The 18872-nt window shown below is 31.4% G+C and overlaps 2 protein-coding genes across 2 annotated transcripts in view; one reads left to right on the top strand and one right to left on the bottom strand.

Annotated features, from left to right (window-relative positions):
* The window catches only part of LOC116769586 (monocarboxylate transporter 10-like), a 77261-nt gene extending 66098 nt beyond the window's left edge, over positions 1 to 11163 (top strand). The window contains exons 4-12 of the mRNA XM_032660726.2: positions 3328 to 3501; positions 7341 to 7500; positions 7718 to 8025; positions 8480 to 8701; positions 8845 to 8982; positions 9219 to 9345; positions 9928 to 10016; positions 10359 to 10567; positions 10847 to 11163. Coding sequence (XP_032516617.2) covers positions 3328 to 3501; positions 7341 to 7500; positions 7718 to 8025; positions 8480 to 8701; positions 8845 to 8982; positions 9219 to 9345; positions 9928 to 10016; positions 10359 to 10567; positions 10847 to 11071 — 1652 coding nt within the window. The 3' untranslated portion in view covers positions 11072 to 11163. The remainder of the gene's footprint in view (positions 1 to 3327; positions 3502 to 7340; positions 7501 to 7717; positions 8026 to 8479; positions 8702 to 8844; positions 8983 to 9218; positions 9346 to 9927; positions 10017 to 10358; positions 10568 to 10846) is intronic.
* Positions 11164 to 11193: 30 nt separating this feature from the next.
* On the bottom strand, positions 11194 to 18872 carry LOC116769654 (uncharacterized). The gene is made up of 7 exons (XM_032660800.2): positions 18714 to 18872; positions 18396 to 18475; positions 17820 to 17977; positions 16411 to 16482; positions 15920 to 16058; positions 12510 to 12625; positions 11194 to 11935 (listed from the first exon to the last, which is right to left on the bottom strand). The coding sequence occupies exons 1-7, from the start codon at positions 18764 to 18766 to the stop codon at positions 11795 to 11797; spliced, it is 759 nt and encodes a 252-aa protein (XP_032516691.2). The 5' UTR covers positions 18767 to 18872; the 3' UTR covers positions 11194 to 11794.

The following is an 18872-nucleotide window of genomic DNA, read 5'->3' as shown; positions in this document are numbered from 1 at the left end:
CATCTAGCTATTGTATCGTCTGGCACAATTAGATGCAGAACATGAGCACTAAAATGGACAAACAAGCTGGACGAGCCATCAATCCGTGCTGATTAAACATTGTCTAGCCGACTCATTCCTCAGATGTGTGCTCTGTGCTTAAAATGTTGACGAACCCTAAACTCCGTTCGAACTTTTTCAATAGCGACATTCGTCAGACTTTTCTAAATTTAATATTTTGTATCCTTTAAGACAATGTCCTTGACGCTGCTCTATGATTAGCACTTTCAAACTTGCTAGACAATATGTTTTCATTTTCTATAAAACGAACAGTATAATATTGTATTATAGCTAGTATCGACTGTTATGCAGAAAGGAAAATAAATTTTATACACCATTGTCAATTTGGTGGTTGTTTTTTTTGTAACTGTAGCCTTTCGAGCAACCCTGTCTGCTATTACTTAACGTAACCTAATATTGTTAGGGCTAAGGTGTACCTACTTTTTTGCTTTTCTTGTGGATATATGTGGGGAATACGGAGCTACAATTTATGGTATTGGAAAAGTTTAATTAATTTACTATCACTACCTATCATCTCTACAAAAAATATAATTTAATAATGTTTACAACCTCAACCATATCCTACGAAAGTTAAACGAAAAAAAAACTGAATAAATCCAGTCAAGTAATGCAATAATTTAAAATTAAAAAAAAACGATTACAGTTTAAAGATCACTGGCAATAAATTAAAAACTATGACTAGTGTATAATAAAAATTATAAAAAAAATATTTACTCTCCCACAAGCCTTAACTAAAATAATCTCATAAAATATCTTAAGAATATTACAGTAAGCTGCTAGATGAGAAGATATGCTCTGGAAGATTCATCTTGCTTTACGCGAACCGGGAAAGCTTCGTCAAGTTATAGGGGACTGAAAATCCTATTAAAATATGACCGACGCATATGACATCAATACATATTAATGAAGCCGTATTTAAAACTCACTGTGTTACGATCTCGTTAAAGGTTTTTTATAAACATAAATGCACTTCGGATACTTTTTAAATTTTTAAATGCTAAGGATATATTATTTTAATATATTATTATAAATTAAAATTATGTTGTTTAGTTTAATTTTTCCTGTTATCGATATTCGACTGTCATTATTTTTGTATCGAATCATTGTGACAAGTCAAAATGCAATAAAATGATTTCCAATATTTTATATAAAACATATTTCTAAAACAAAATAACAATATGTTAGCATAAAATAATTAATATAAATCAGAATCATAAATAAATACCTAAAGATAGTAAAAAATAGTACCGCGTGAGTTTAAGATAATGTTATTAACAGAGATCTGAAAGTAATGCAAAATTAAGCGAGCTTTCTTTGCTTGGAATATACGTTGTTGAGGTACATAGTAAAGTTTGCTCTGTTGATGGTCCTATCTGCAACGCGACCCGGCACCCGCTCGGTGAATCCATTGAATGCTAAGAGGTTTCGTCTCAACAAGAGCCAGAGTTATGTCCTGTAAAAAAATTCACTACGTGTATTAAAATACATCATGACTAATTCCCGTACGGACTTACCACTTACCACTTTAAGGTATACGTGTCTGTTATAAAAAACTAGCATGATATAAATATAACAATTTATAAATAAAACGCGACTGTAAATAATTTTTTACCATAGACAATACACTAACAAAACAATAGATCCCAGATAAACTTGTCTCTTATAAAACCAGAGAAGAATGATCGCTTTCCACTTTAGGATATTGGTTTTAAAAGCATCGAAAAATAAATTCAACGACCTCAAAGTTTTTCTAATGTAAGAGACGCTGCTCATTCAAAGATTAATTAGACAACTTGAAAGATTGCCAGCTGTCTGAAATTGTATCAATTCTGATTTAACTATCACTTGGATATTAATTATAAGAATTAATCTGTAACAATGTTTTATGGACGCTTAATTAATGATAATAAACAGAAAAATATTTTTAAAATAATGCATTTCACATTTGAAATGATATTATTAAGGATTAAAAGTATATTTTTATATTAAAGTCGGTCTTGTAATAAGATCAACGTTATCTTGTTTACGAACAGGTTGAAGATATTACGACGGCAGTGATACAATTCCGCGATTTAAGATAAACATGAAATTTACGAAAGTTCACTTAAAATGGTCCAGATTACGATAAAATAAAAGTAGGTACGCGATGTAAAACTACATACGCAACACGCATCTCTGTTACAAACGCGGTTTGGATGTTTCGATGTTAGCGTAAAACGGTTTAGGCAAAATATCTTAAGGGTTCAGTTTAGACTTTTCCTTTCATTCTATGTATGAAACTAAAGTCTGTAGATTATCATACAAGTCTTGTCATCACAACGGTGTCATAGTAGACGGCTACTCGTTTGTCCTTTCGTATTTATATATATGTCACATCCTACTTTTACGGACTTCCGCATATTAAAAGAATTCAAAAATGCTATCACTACGTAGGTATGATTACCTGATTTACTCATAAAAGATCTAGTAACTGATGCCTTGTATACCAATATAATTGATTAACATTTAATTTCACGCATATAAAGTTATTAAGGAATCCAATTTTGAAGAGGGTTGCTGTAAATTGATAACAAAGTATTGAAGTGTTAATAAAAGGTGCTATCTCATCTCACTTAGCGAGAGACGAATAACGTCTGATACCTTAATAATTAATAGATGAAACTGAAATTCATCTTGGCGGAGGTCATTGAATTTCAATTGTCATTACAATTGAGACTAACTTTAAATTTAAATTCAAATAGGCCTAGACATATTTCCTAAAAAAATATGTACGATTAATGTTGTATATTTTATACCTACATATATACATACATAATAACTTGTGTTCCAGCGGCAGTTTGACAGCAGAGAGTTTAATTTTTTTTAGTTTTAATTATTACTATACTAATATATAAGTTTTCAATTTTTTTTTTAAATTCAATTATCGTAAATAAAGCCTTATTATTATAATTATTATATATAAGTAGTTTGAAAAAAATGTTATAACATCTACCCATAGGAACTACTTGCGACTGTTATGTTTATGGGTATCTGCCATCATATGGAACGCTTGACAAACATATTGTATCTTTTAATTAGATTTAGCTTATTATCTTAATCATAAGACTATTAAAGCTGATTCGAATTTAACTATACCCAGACGTCAAGGTATGCACATTCGTGAAGCAAGTAAAATACAAATAACATTAATTTTCTTTTGTAAATCTTAATGAATAGAAGGATAATTCTTTATTTTTTGATGTAACATATATTTATGTTTATTTCCAGGCTGCCTGGGCGCCATTTCTGCGGGAGTAGCTCTCGCGCTGTCACCAGTGACAGTGGCGTTATGCGTTCGGAAATCTACAAGAGTGACGGCGGTGGTTGGGGGCCTGGTTGCTGCACTCGGATGTCTCTTCACCTCATTCGCTACGCAGTTTCATCAGTTATTCTTCAGTTACGGTACTGTTTAGATTATTGAAACTATATTAATATTCAGCTAGGAAGACTAATAATTTTTAAAGCAGTTTAAAAAAGAGTCACTAAAGCTTACGTTTGAATATGGGAACGAAATTAGGAAAGAGATTTTAACATCCTTATACTTATACGCAACAAAAAAAAATTCTTCATATAATAATAAATTTAATAAAATACTCAAATTTCATTAAAAGACGTATACAGTTTCCTAACCTACCTTCATCCTACTAATATAATTCTACCCGCGTTTTATAGACAGAGACAAAAATTAAAGATTGGTAAAGACTACTCGCAACAACAAGAGATATTTAACACAATTTATAATTTAATATGATTTACTTCCTTTAAAGTTTTGTAATAAAATCAAAAAATATCGATATTAGTGTTTCCAAACATATTTCGACCCTTCTTCCATAATGAGTAATTAATTATTTACAAAATTTAGATTTTATAAGTACATAATAACTTTTTATCAAAACTGAAATATAATATTATAATATGAAATCAACAGAAACTGATTCCGTAGCACATGTAAGTTTCTAAAACGGATTTTCTCGTAAATATCCAGTTAAAATGTTTGCTGTATTCTTGTTAATATAAACAATTGGATGCAAAATCGATTTTCTCAATAACCGACAGCTGAATGTATTTAGTCGGCTGCATATCCGACATACGATTAAGAACTTCAAAGGCGGCCGTAATCGACGTTGCAACCGAATAATCGGAATCCAATACCACACACTCGAGGCCACAATATAAACAGTTCACATGCCCATAACTTTAAATCTTTATTGTTCTTAATATATTTAATTATTGCTGTTAACAACCACAAAAACAATACACCGAGTAGAAAATAATACACCACTTATATTGATATGTCTTTTTAATACGGTCCCTTTTAAATATTTCGGAAAAGTACGTTTCGTAATCTATATACAAACGTTATGGAAGGTCGTTAGTACTTACAACGTGATATTTCAACAAGATTTTATACACAGATAAAGTATTGGTTGACTTAAGCTATATATAATACAAGAGAAAGTAATTTTTTACTGCTATCTACGCGAAATACCTACTTGTTATATTGGTTATAAAGGTGGCCTACATTTATATGTACATTTATCCAGAAATGAAGTTTATTGTACAATACATAATATACAGACATTTAGGTTGGACGCCAATACAGAAAATAAACCTGTAAAAAGGGAAGCAATGAATACATACATAAATAAACTATCGAATATCGCCGTGGAAATGATGTTGCATTGGCTCTAAGCGATAACGTGATAACGGCCAGTGACCAAAGACAACGTATTTGCATTTAAATTGAGACACTTTGCCGGTTAAATCCAAGTTCCTTACCGATATTCTATGATCCAACCTATATTATTGAACTTCGTAAGAAACTATGGCGTCTCATTGCTCTTTAAATTTATATTCAAAATAAAGATCACACTAAAATGTGGATGGAATTGATTTAAAATATATTAAAATAAATCAACCAATCACAACCACAACCAAAGATTTAAAATTGTGCTTCAATTAAATTAATCAAAATAAATGTTTTGATATTCTGTTACGGTAAAATAATATATATTTTTAATAAATTGTACCTACTCTACGAACGAGACGTAACTCTTTGCGGATTTTGTAGTGTTGAAGTGATTTTGGATGAGTCAATTCAAGCGATAACTTATTTAAATTTAGCTCAGATCAAATAAAATATACATGAGGGATATCGAAGCTGAGCAGAAACATCGCTAAATAAACATTTTCAAGTCCCGACCGTAAACCAAATGTTTCAATTTAAAAAATAAATCCAATCGTAAAAGTCCGCAGTCTCTAAAATTATAAGGAACATTTTATACGGTATCTTAAAAGATTCACATATTGATACAATTCCAGAGCGTACATTGGAGGGAATTAGGAAAAGGTAATAATATGCAGCTTGCACTATTTCATATTTCGAATATTATTCGTTTCTTTCAATGGGTAATTGATAATTATCTATTTTGTTAATCATTGCCCAATGCTTTACCAAGTCAATTCTAACAACGCGCACCCACGACATATTTTTGTAGACACGTGAATTCTATATTTAAATCTTTTATTATCTGACATCTTGTACTCTTTATGTCAACGTGTATCGCTAACCCTATTTATGGTGGAAGACCTACGTCATATCCCATTGACAATGTACGCCTTTCATAACTGTGACGACACAATATGAAGTGAGAATTCAGTATTCAAGAATAAATACATATTTTTAATATTACGTAAAAAAAAATTAATTGTTATTTTATTGTTCATGTTCGTCTTAGTACATTTAATTAATTTATTTCTTGTTTCGATCTTTTTATTGTACAGTTCCAATAAATGTATTACGTCAAACGTTTAGGAACTGTTATTATGTGGCGAGTGTAGTAGGTATGTTGTTTTAATTTTATCAGTAGGTATTAAAACTTTCTGCGTAGTGTAAGACCGCATGAAAAAAGATCCAAATCAGTCAAGCCGTTCACTAGTTCCGCCACTACCTACATTGCTTTTGTTATATAAATTTCTTCGACTTTGGGAGCCACTTTTCGTTATACATAGTATATTTTAAACGCTTCCTTCACTGATCGCTATAATTCTTTATCTGGTAAACGAAGATGTCCGGAACGTTTCCCTCGATGTATTTCACTGCATCCACTCGCTTCGCGTGAATGTATTGAAGGCAGGTTTATGGCAACTCGCTTGTTACAATTCAATATATAGCGGTTTTAAATTCATTTTGATTTTAACAAAATTTAATAAAATCTTCCGAATGTGACTTTTGTTTATTTTTGTCATGTAATAATTTTAAAAGAAATCAATATAAGCGGTTTGTTTATTTGTTCTATTGATTTATCGACTTCATAAATATAAATTTCGTCAGTAAAAATAAACATGATTTGTTTATGAGAATATTTTAATAGCCGGGCAAAGAAGTAATGTTATTTTTTTATTATCACTGATGATAACATAACGGTAACGTTCTTTAAAATACAATTCTTCATAAATACGATTTTTTTTAACGTTTCTTAGAAATATTAAGTTGCTCTTTGTTATGCGGATGATTGCTTGAGACTAGGAATTCGTTAAGGAGTTTTTGTTCCCTTGTCTCACAACTACAACAATAATTTAAATACGTTCACGTCTCTGAATGACGTTTAGGAATTTGCTCTACCGTATGCAAAACATTATTTTATTTAAATTTAATTAAAAAGATAATCTTTTTCTTTTCTTGGACAATAAAAAACTTCTATTTTATAAAACAAGATTAGATTGAAAATCTTATAGTGTCTGCTTTCATACACATTGAAATCAGACTTTTCAGTCCCATGAAAAATTCAGCATATTAATTAAAGTGCACTTTTAGAATACTCTGGGATAGATCAAATGATAATTTTTACTTATGTTTGCATGTTACGTATGTATATTAGCATCCTTACTAGGGACAAAATGATAAATTAAGAAGCTCAATCATGGTATAAAGTGCTATTACGCTTTAAAGGCTTTTTGCTAGCTTTATCATAATTAAGTCTCGGTTGGAATTTAATGTACATACAAGATTAATTTTTCCTTCCTCTGCGCTAAAGGTCGGGATTTGAAGGATTTTTCAGAGAAGCAATGTCAGTTTGAATAGGAAAACTAACTATTTATTGTTATTGAAATTAATAACAATAGTTTATAGGAAATGTTTACATAAGTACTTACAAACAGTAATGTACATAATCCAAATTTAGAAGCCTTTTGAAAACTATTTTAGTTTAACATTTTTAATTTCGTTACTTCGATTTCAGGGACAGTAGTAGGAGTAGGGGTCGGTTTGACAAGGGATTGCTCAACGCTGATGGTGGCGCAGTACTTCAAGAGGCGACGGGAGCTGGTAGAGATATTCATCGTCAGCGGAAGTGGTCTTGGTATAGCTGTCATGTCCACATTTATAAAAGGGGCCGTCAGGTAAGTACAATTTATTCGAAGTAGGTCTAACCAAACAGAAATATCGTGCGCACAAATCATTTTATCACTTCAGTATTACGATACATTAAAAAATACTGGGAAGTAATCTTTATGTGTTCAGTTAATGCGTCTTAATTTATATTTACAGTTATATTGTAAGATATCGATCTGCAATGAGAATTAGGAATTCTTGTCTCATGCACTTGTTTGCTTCCAGAGCTATTGGCTGGCGTCTAGGACTTCAGGCAGTGACGGGAGTGGTATTCGTGACATTTATTCTGGGGACGTTTTATCGTTCTGCTTCTCTGTACCATCCCCAAAGACGGGCGATACTACATCTCAAGAACCAAAACAAAATCAAGCGGAAAATGAAGGACAGGAATAAGGCTGACGACAGGCAGCCTTTCTTTGACTTCTCCACTCTAAAGTCTAAAACCGTTAGGATCCTGCTCATGTCCACTGGGATATCGGCGTTTGGCATCAATACGCCGATATTTTATTTAGCCTATCACGCTGAAGAAGAAGGTAAGTTACAGTTTTTAGCACGACTGTCGTCTTTTTTGAGAAGAGTAAGCTAGTTAGCAATAAGTTTTATTAAAAAGAGTTACGATTAGTTATGATATCAACAAAGATCCTCCTATTTTTGAAGTCGGTTAAAAGTTGAGTATTATAGAGATTTAGTATATACATACGTATATGTACATACATACTATATTGTTTAGATAGCTCAAAACCTAACGGGCATCAGGAGCCCTGTGGAAAAAGTCTTATAAATTCTGATACAAAACAGCTAACTGGGTATCAGAATTTATCAGTTAAAAAAATATTTATAAGATTGAAAAAAATTTCTGATACAGATTTCTATAAGAATCTATCAGTTATGAGAATTTATGAGACCGTTTCCACAGGGAGTGGCTAGCAAATTATAAACATAATTTAAGTTCCATTGAAATGTACAAAAACCGTTAACGTCCTTCAGGTCTCGGTGATACAGCAGAATTGTTGCAAGCGTATTTAGGTTTAGCGTGGGCGGTAGGATGTGCTGCGTTCGGATTGTTGGTGCGTCAGAACAGCGCGGAGTGCCGTATTGCTCGTCAGTATCTTACCCAAGCGGCAGTGTTCGGATGCGCCCTCGCCACTATGGCCTTAACTGCGGTGGAGGGGTCTTACAGAGGATACGTTATGTTCGCGTGGGTTTATGGTTCGTATTATACAATATTATTATCATAATGTAATGTTTCTTTATAGGATTTGTAATACTGACGAGAACGAAGGCAATTCGTATTGTATGCATAATAAAACATTTAATCATTCTAAATATGAAAATATAAAAAAAAATTACAGGTATTTTCTGCGGAGGTTACCACTATTCACTCAAGATGTACACCTACGAGCGCGTGAGGTCTCGCAATTTCGCTCGCACGTGGGGTTTCGTACAGTGCTCGCAGGCTGTACCTATTGCGATCGGTGTACCTCTATCAGGTAACTAGAATTTGCTGATTTATACGCATATATAAAATACTATATAAATATTTTAATAATTACATTTTCATTTGGCTTCAGTATTAGTATTGTTATTATTACGCAAAATCACGAATTGCATTAGAAAGTACGTACTATCAAAATTCATTACGTGCTGCAACTAAAAGAAATAATAAAGTCAAATAAAGAAGCCAGATGTTTATGAGCCGTAAGAATGATTTAATTAACAATCTTAGGTTACATCAACGACGGTTGCGGCGGCAAGGCTGGTTACTACTTCAGTTCGACTTGCTCCATCATTGGTTCACTCTCATTGTTCTGCATCGATTTGCATCGTCGCAGCGTTGCGCATAAACACACCAAGTAAGTTATAATCTAGTTAAATCTCATAGCTTTGTCACATATCTTAATATATTTCCGATTATTTTTATATTCATTCCAATATCTAATGATTATTGTTCAAATCTTTCTTTAAACAAAGCTATTTGTTAATTGTATATGTGAATTAATTTATTAGATATCATCATTTTGTTTGGTAGGTGCATTTATGTAGTTCGTAAAAGATGTGGGTAGGTCTATGAAAAGCACGGCGAATTTTCCGATTCCTCTAAAAATATGTTTTACTAAACACCATAACGGAAAAATTTTATTTTCTTTGGAATTCGCGACAATTCACTTCTTTTTCACGCTTAAAATCCTAGCAAAGCGACAAAAACCAACATTATAAGATCTTTTTTAAAGTTGTGGATATGAAGCCGACAAGGCTAACATTAAAATACCAGGATGCAGACAATTTTGATGAAAATTTTTATTTGATCTGAATATGAAATATCATTATTTCCTTTTATCGATAGCAAAAACAGTCCGTGATATATATTACATACACTAGTAATGATAAGTTACATTGAAGTTAACAACACTGGCACATTTTATTAAAAATTGCAGAGAAAATGGCGGCAAGTCGTGTGAATCGACATGCCCGCCACGAGGCCGACCGCGGTCCGAGCAACGCATCGCCGGCGCCACCGCATTAAGTAAGAACCAAAACTAGTATCGATTACACTTACAGAGTTACAACCATAAATGTTGTATAATCCAGTCGCTTGTACGTTATATATTTATCGCAAATGAAAAATCAGTTATAACTATCATAGACTATAGTATGACAGTAACTGAGATGACCACCGATAATTTTCCTTTTTTGTAAACTATGGCTGCATTCGCAATGACATCGTGGAATATTTTGCCCATATCAACGTTTTTATTTGTTGGATAAATTATATTTTGATTAAATTACGTATCTATACTCGCTTGTACGTGTCACAGATAATAAATATTAATCATTTGTACATTTTATCTAAATTTTAAAACACTAGGTGCTGAACTAGTGACGCCGGGGAGCCGTCGAGATATTCTGCTGGATATCGGGCCTGGTAGTTTAGGATCCCCTCCCCCCAACCTTCCCCCTGAATTGACCTGCATCAGCGAGGAAGGCGGGCTAGACTTAGACCTAGACCTAGATATACCCGAACACCTGCTAGAAGATCTAGACTGCGGGGGAGATTGTATTACTAGTTGTAATAAGGTATTTAATTTTGTTATCTATACTCGTTTTTAAAGGTATTTACTGTGCAGTTTAGTTATGGCGATGATAATAATTACCTCCATATGAAGAACTGAAACGTAAACCAATTAATTTCACTTTATATAAATAGAAAGCACTTGGTTTTTATTTTTAGGTTTCGTTCATGACATTCCTTCTAGCAATTTCAACAAAGCAACTCGGCGAGAACGTTTTGAACGAAAACTCCTTTTCATGAGCTTGACCAGTAAGGTAACAACTAATAATTATCCGATTCCGCAGGTCGAAAACTATTTAATGTTAAGCGAATACGAAAACAATTTGATAGCGGAACTGCCCAATTTGAACGAGCGTCGTGGTCGGCGTTGGTCGATCGTAGTCTCGAACACCAACTCGCCGCAACCGGAAAATCAATCCCCCGAACACAGGCGGAACTCGATCAAGTTTAAGAAGAAGTGCCATACTAATAACAGATTGATAACAGTGATAAACGAAGCGTCGCTGTAGTGAAATGACAATAATAGTTCACCAATGATGTAACCTCATAATTTATTTGTAGATTAGACCGTGTATTCCTATTTTATTAAATTATTATTATATATAGAGTTTCTTTTTAATAAAACGATTCATTTAACATATATTTTATTGATACAGTTGATAAAAATACAATCATAGTCTCTGTGGAGTCACGATGTCTTCCAAGAATTGGGCGAAACATCTCATTGCTTGTAGTATTGCCGCCAAAAGTATCGACAGTGACAGACTCACCAATTTCTGACTTTCTGATTTAACAAGTTCCCTATTAGCTACAGGAACTAAACTCTGGTTGGACACACTCAGTATACTGGAATCGTCGTCTATATCATATATGTTTGTACCGACCAATTCACATTTATTATCACAAACATCACCTTCGAACAGATTTATCACAATGTACTCCGAATCTAACAAACTCTCCCTATTATCGTTAACATTGTAAGAACAGCTAGGAATCTCATTCCATACATTATTTAGGCACTTTATTTCGTTATCGTTATCATTATTTATAGGAATATCACTTTTATATACACACTTCAACGAATTATCGCCGGATGACATACCGCTGTCATTGTCAACGGTTGACGCGGGCGATAGATCTAGATTGTCTATGGTCTTAATTTGTAATTTTTGCTTATCGAAGCTCCCGTAGTTTTTGGCGTTGCCCGTGCCTTTTACAGGCACGGCCGCGGGTCAGGACACTTTACCATATTTTAATGTGTTCTTTATAACTATGTCAGATATAAGCTCCTGATTTATTAACACAGTTTCATCGTCGACTGACGCGTTGTTCAGCGAACAACCGTCATCTAACAATAGCTCGGATCTCAAACCCTGGAAGCAGAAAGAGATGTATTAAATTCATATCATATAAAAAGCCATTTGGAAAAAAAAAGCCTAAAATTCGACGTATTTCAAGTAAGAGGTATTTTTTATGAAACTAACAGTAACTTTTTTTTAATTAAAGTCAATATTTGTGTATTATGTATCTCTTTGTATAGTGAGATAGAACAAAACAAGTAGATATTGCTTGGTAAATACAATGATCTTTTAGTTATAATTCATAACTATTAACATCGATTAAGCGAGATCTTTATAATTACTTCATAAATTTCACCGAATCAGTTATATATTTCATCTAAGAAATTAAATTTTTAATATTTAATTGAAATCTATCCGATACTTTTACTGTTTGCACAATTTAATGTACGTATTTTATTTATATTGTTATTTAAGACAGCCAGCCCTATTAATCATACCGCCAAACATTTCTCATACTTAATTTCCGAACGCATATTTTTTATAAAGATTAATTAGACAACGTTCTGCTTTCAAATTAAAAATAATAAGTATAATGAATGGCGGATTACATGAAATAATTGTTTTTAAGTATATTTTATATACTCACCTCTGAAAAATACTTGTATTCCTTTTCAAACGACAATATATATATACAGAATATGGTCGTCAGTGTGTAAAAACATACAGATGTCATAACTTTACATACCCGGCTTCCGACACCATCTGTCAAATAATTTAATACAGATAACATTAAAATTAACATCATATTAAAGATTATATTTCAGGATTTTTTATTTAGAACTTTTTTTTCGGTACAATACTCTTTTTGTATAATTGTATATAAAAATAAGACATTTCAAAATATACAATGTATACAGAAATGTCTTGTACGTAGGATAAAAATATTTGTATTGCAATTAATTCTTAGTCCACTGTGATTATGCAGTGTCTGATACAATGGCATCTAAGATTCTTTTTTGCAAGTACTCATTTATGACCGAAACGTCAGTTTTAACATGGAATTTCAATTACATATTTATAACATATTTAATTTATGTTCACGATAACTTAATTATAATATTGTCTTAAATTTTTTAACAGAAGTTTTTAACCTACAATAATCTATCAGTACATTGTATTTTAATATTGAGCTATTTATTATCGAGATGAATTATCTAGTTCGTACGAAATGAGTTTCTCTGCGTATATCAGCCTTGGTGCTAAGTAGGCCGTGTTAAGACTTGCTACGGACGCGTTCGTTGTACAATGACATTCACGTATTTAGACATTTATGTATAGAGAAATATTTTATATAAACAAAATATTATATAATACTATTTATTTAATATACTTTGTGTGTACGAATGTGTGTGCGTGAATGACGCACAAAGCATATACATATATATTGTTTCTTAATAGCTATATATATACCTACTTAATTTGGTTAACAGCATAATGTAATTATGTGCATGAGATGATCCAGGAAGTTGTATACAAATTAAATGCTAAATAGAGCATAAAAATCATTTGCATACGTTTTGTTTCAAGGAAAAAGGCACAAGATTCATCGTTAAGTGATTGTAAAATATATTTTTTGTATATTTTAAAAACCTATTATAATTTTAAGAAAAAACCTGACACATATTTTTTTTTTTTGGGTAATGTATATACATACATTTGGAAGAAATATATTCTTATTAATAATTCATAATATTTTAAAATTAATACAATAATTGCTTTATTAATATCTTTAAGCCAAAAAAATTATTTCCATTTTAATGATTAAAGTAAAAAGCACATTTAGAAATGCTTATAAGTGAAGTAAGGTGCTTTAACGTAACTGTCGTTTTAACAACGCTCTCCATAAATACTTTACTGTAGATTAACTATTAACAATCCAGTCTCCTTCCACTATCCTATCACCCATTTCCATTTTGAAGAAATCTAAACTTCAACTACATAAAATGACTTCAGAGCTTTAAAGCTAAAACTTTCGGGTTAATTAAGTTGTTTTTTTTTCCACGACTGACGAAAAAATTACAATATTTATGATTGAACTATTCCGCGCTTGAAGCATAGCACTTCAATTCAAACCCGTAAGCCGAAAAGGATGAGTCTTAAGGCAAATTCCTGATACGCTGCCATCTTAAAAACATTCTCTCTCAATGTTTCTATGAAGCAGTCTTTATATTGCCTCTTCTATTTATAAATTTAAATGACAGCAGTTGTCGAGCTTCTCGAAATCCGTAGACGCGAGTAAGTACTCTAACAATCACTTGATCAACAAACTCTATAAATAAACATTGTTTTTGTAATGAGATCTAAGATTTTCGCGAGTTTTATTCATTTAAATGAAACTAGTATTTTTCGGATAAACTACGCGTGATTAATTTTTGTAAAAAACTACATACTCCCGACGTTTCGGTTACTTTCCAGCAACCGTGATCACGGGGGAAACGTCGGGAGTATGTAGTTTTTTACAAAAATAAATCACGCGTACTTTATCCGAAAAATACTAGTTTCATTGTTTTTGTAATTCCCCGGTGAAACTAACGTATTCGTGGATGAAAATTATAAACACGGCTAAGCATAACCAATCACATCGGTTATAGTCGTTTTACTTTTGATTCACGATATATTGGAAGGATATTTTAAAAATTCGCTTTTCGCAACATCCTCTACCGTCTATAATTAATCGTTTAATTTGATTGCATCCTAATTTTTTATTTTTTCTAAGAATCAAAACATTTCCTACAAAATACTCTATTTCTGTTCCTGCATCACGGAAAATATCTAATAATTTTCTATCATTCCATCGAAAAATCGACTCTCTATATCTATTCAAGAGTTCTTGAAACTATTCTGTTTCTATTCTATTAAAATCTGACTTCGGATCCAATAACACCATAACGTCAACGAAATATATAATGTAGTTTAGACAAAAAGGTTTCAACCAAACTCTTTCTTTTAGAATTTTAATAGAAGATCTAATAAACATCCTCTCAATGATTTGATACGTTAAATTTTACCGGATAATTTTATTGCTCATCTGTATTCCTAGCAAATGAGTTATCAGAATCCATTTAATAGTAGAAAGCTTTCTTCCAAAGACAATACTAGCTATTCCTGTGTAATCTCTGTGCCTACTCAACAACGGACATGTCTTTTAGTTTCGATGTGTCTTTAGCTGTTAGCTGTTGGCTTTTACAGCGTCACCCGGAGGGGTGGGCGGCCCGATGGGATTAAGACGTTTAATTCGGACCCGAAGGGCCCGACGGTGGATATGCCGGTCCTAAGAAGGCCTCTAAGACGCCGGACCTTGGTTTAGGACGTCGTTGAAGTAGAGGCTGGCTACTTAGGAGTCGGGTGATTTCGGACATGTCCAGTATTTCCCACACTAACTACGAGTTTCCACCATAAAAAAAATACACACAGTTTTCAGTTTTTAATTTTTCTAAACTTTCTCTACGACAGAGATGCGGTAAGATTCCATACTGACACATCCATCGAACCGCGAGATAATTATTGGCTCCAATAATAAATCCATTACAATATATAAATGTCTGTTCGCGTTGCTGACATCACATTACACAATATTTTTTTCCATCGACATATATTTTAATGATTATAGTTAAGAATGATAAAAAATATTTAATTTTATTATTTTTCGCGAGTCATAGTTTAGAGGTTGCGGCCATTTTGGAACTCTCAGCCTGGTTTAATTTAATAAAATTGTCGACATACCTTCATTTAAATTTATATATATATATAGTGTTTATTTGTATGTTAATTTCCAATTACAAACTTATTTTATCACTTTCTGGTCAAAAAACTCGGCAAGAAGATAATTAATCAGAGGAGTTTTATTTATTTTATAACTAATTTTTATAATTAAAAAAGAAATTGCAGCTTAGAATACTGACATTAGTTTTTTACGATCTAGAGAACAGAGTATAAACATGTGTAAATTATGGTAAAATCTGGTAAAATACATCTAGTTATGCCCGCATATCTTACCTTCAGGTAAAAACGATGTAAGTGTTCCGGACACAGCCATAACAGTTAATATTGGAAAGCTCGCATTAGCCAGACATCGCCTCAATACAGTCAGACGCTTATCATAGAAGAGAGTAGAAACATACGTCGTTACGATGCACTAAAACAAAAACCATTGCCTTGCAACCATTAAAAATACTATAATTATAAAAAAAAAAAGTTACTAATTTAAAAAAAAAACTTTTAAGACGCTATTTCTATATAATTTTAATGTTTACAAAACTTTGTATTAAACAAATTCCGTTCAAATGACATAAAGTTTTGTTGAGTTAACTTTCACGGTATAATTTAACAGTCACAATCGACTTTCTAGATCTCATTTAACCGTATTTCGTGGACGCTGAATAAATGAACTTTCATTAGGTTTAAATAATTTTCGGTCGGATATCATCGGATCGTGATCGAATCCGCGGATATCCGACGATTATGACGAAATATATATACATACTAACCTGCACCCAAATGTACAAAGTTCCAAAGCCACATATAAATATACTCAACGCCCTCAGACATTGTTCATCCACCTAAAATTGGAAAAAAATATTCCTATAAAATATATGTCAATAATAAAGCTAATGCATAAACAGCCATAACATCAAAACCACAGAAATCAAAGCTGGCCGAGTGAAAGGAAATCGGACCAACTTTATGTAACTTACGAAATAATATCTTCATACAAAACCACCGGCAACACTACGTTAAGTAACATTTTTAAAATAGTAAGAATTAATTTATCAGCAATTATGTAAGTAAGATAAAATATTTCATTTTTCTTATGCTGTTGTACACATAACTGGTGTGTAACTACATTCTGGTCGTTTTTATTTACGGAACGCTTATCACGAGTTCCCGTCGCCACACTCCGTACAGTTCGTTAAGAGTGCGTTTATTCGTATATGGTCACACATTATACAAATGTAGGTCATTATATGAGAAACGGGAAACGCTTCGTATGTGAGAATGTGACAATGCAAATTTTGAAATGATAGCCAACGAGAGGAGATAAAAAATGTAAACAATTCTTTTTATCCAAAGCTATACTTTTTTTATTAATAACAAAGGAAAAGGTAGTTATATAATATCGTACGATTCTAATTATTGATTGAATAAGGTACTTGGAAAAGTTATATGTAACCGTCTAACTGTCTCTCTGTGATTTTTATATCTTATATATTTCCTAAACACTTTTATAGACAGTGATAGTTAATTGAAAGATGTAAGAGATGTATTTATTTATTAACATTATAGTTACATGAAAAATATTTTTAATAGGAAACATTGCGACTCATTGCAAAACAGTTTATTTTGAAAGTTTATCTTGTCTCGATGGATGCACGATATAAATCTTACACAACTAGTTTAATAATTAACAGACTGTAATTATCGTGTTATTGTAAGAAAAATTAAATATATAATTGAATTTTATAGATACGCTCACAGAAATAATAATTTAAAATTGTCAAATAACATAAATTTTTAAACCCATTAGATTTGGGAAGACAAGAATATAAAACATGAAGGTCTATTTTTATAAATTGTTTACAAAAAGGATTTTATGTAAAATTTCTACAAAATCGGCACAAAAATATTTTAAAAATTTTGACAGGTCTCTGAGTTTCAATCTTTATTGATTTTACAAATGCATAATTTAAAATAAATAAATTAATAAAATTTAAATAGCTATTTTGTCACTTCACAGTAACCTGCCTAAAAGACATAACATGTGAAGTGAGTCACACATATTAAGCTAATGTCACATCCTTTCACATTAACCTAAATTGGGTCAAACGCTTAAATGTCATCATATTATGATCCGAGTAATATTAGATTACCTGATGGTAATAATTACCATATTCCTTACCTTATATAGGAACAGAAAGTAATATATGAGGAAGCCCAAAGACATTAATGTAGCTGAGAATGAAGCTATCCTATTGGCAAAGGAAGTCACATTTGGATTTGTTGTTAACGAACCTAATATATTTATCTGCTGGTATCTGTCATAAATGATTTTTCCAGCTGAAAAAATAATTTGTTAGCACGAGAATTGTATTATATGAAATTAGTATATAGTTTGTTAAAGGAATATGTTTTTATTGAAGTGAAATTAAATTATGAATATTAGTTAGTATGTTATATATATAATAGATGGTGTATTGACTTAGTAAATGAACGAATTGATTTGATATATAGTAAAAAATTAAGTTTATTTAATTTTCTAAACATAAATTTTATATGAATTAAATATTTAAAAAATATACCACTTTTAAATACTCAAAGTAATAGGAAGTAGAACCATACATTAATTTAAAATTGAGTAACTTTTATTTTAGTATATACTATATAATTCAAACTTATGTTATTAAAATTAACTAATAAATTAAGTCTTAGATATCATTATCTTAATTATCCAGTTGAAATTAAAAGAAAAACTCACCTAATGCTCCACTGGCAATGTACATTAAGGCTAGACCAGTGTCGTAAAAATCAGTTTCGTTTATCAGTTGAGTATATAATCTGAAAAAAATAATAGTTGTAAAGTGAAAGGCATTAGTCAACAGTTTAATGTACTGATTTATATATTTTTTAAATGTACATATTCGACTCTTTAAAAACACATTTAATTACAAAAGAGATATTAAAATTTTCAAATAGGTAAATAATAATATTAATTAAAACTTAAAATATATACCTCTATTGATCAAATAAAAAAAAAAAACAAAGCAATTTGCGATTTCAAATCAGATAAACTTACGATAAAATATAAGTGGAAGATAACACAATAAGCGCACATCGAAAAATTAACATATTAAGCACAAACAAAACTTAATTTTAACAAAATCCAATTACAGTAAACTGTCTATACACAACACAACCAACGAGAAGTCAATAAAGAAAAGCTGTCAGTGTCATG

The sequence above is a fragment of the Danaus plexippus genome, chromosome 14 (genome assembly GCF_018135715.1).
Source record: "Danaus plexippus chromosome 14, MEX_DaPlex, whole genome shotgun sequence".
Classification (NCBI taxonomy): Eukaryota; Metazoa; Arthropoda; class Insecta; order Lepidoptera; family Nymphalidae; genus Danaus; species Danaus plexippus.
Note: the sequence above shows the minus strand (reverse complement) of the source record. Positions and strands in the feature narration are given on the sequence as shown.

Coding starts and splice junctions, on each gene's coding strand:
- LOC116769654 (XM_032660800.2), bottom strand. CDS start 18,766: ATGTTAATTTTTCGATGTGCGCTTATTGTGTTATCTTCCACTTATATT. Junction 18,476..18,713: donor TCTTCCACTTATATTTTATC/GTAAGTTTATCT, acceptor TATTTTTTTCAG/ATTATATACTCAACTGATAA. Junction 11,936..12,509: donor AATACAAGTATTTTTCAGAG/GTGAGTATATAA, acceptor TTCTGCTTCCAG/GGTTTGAGATCCGAGCTATT.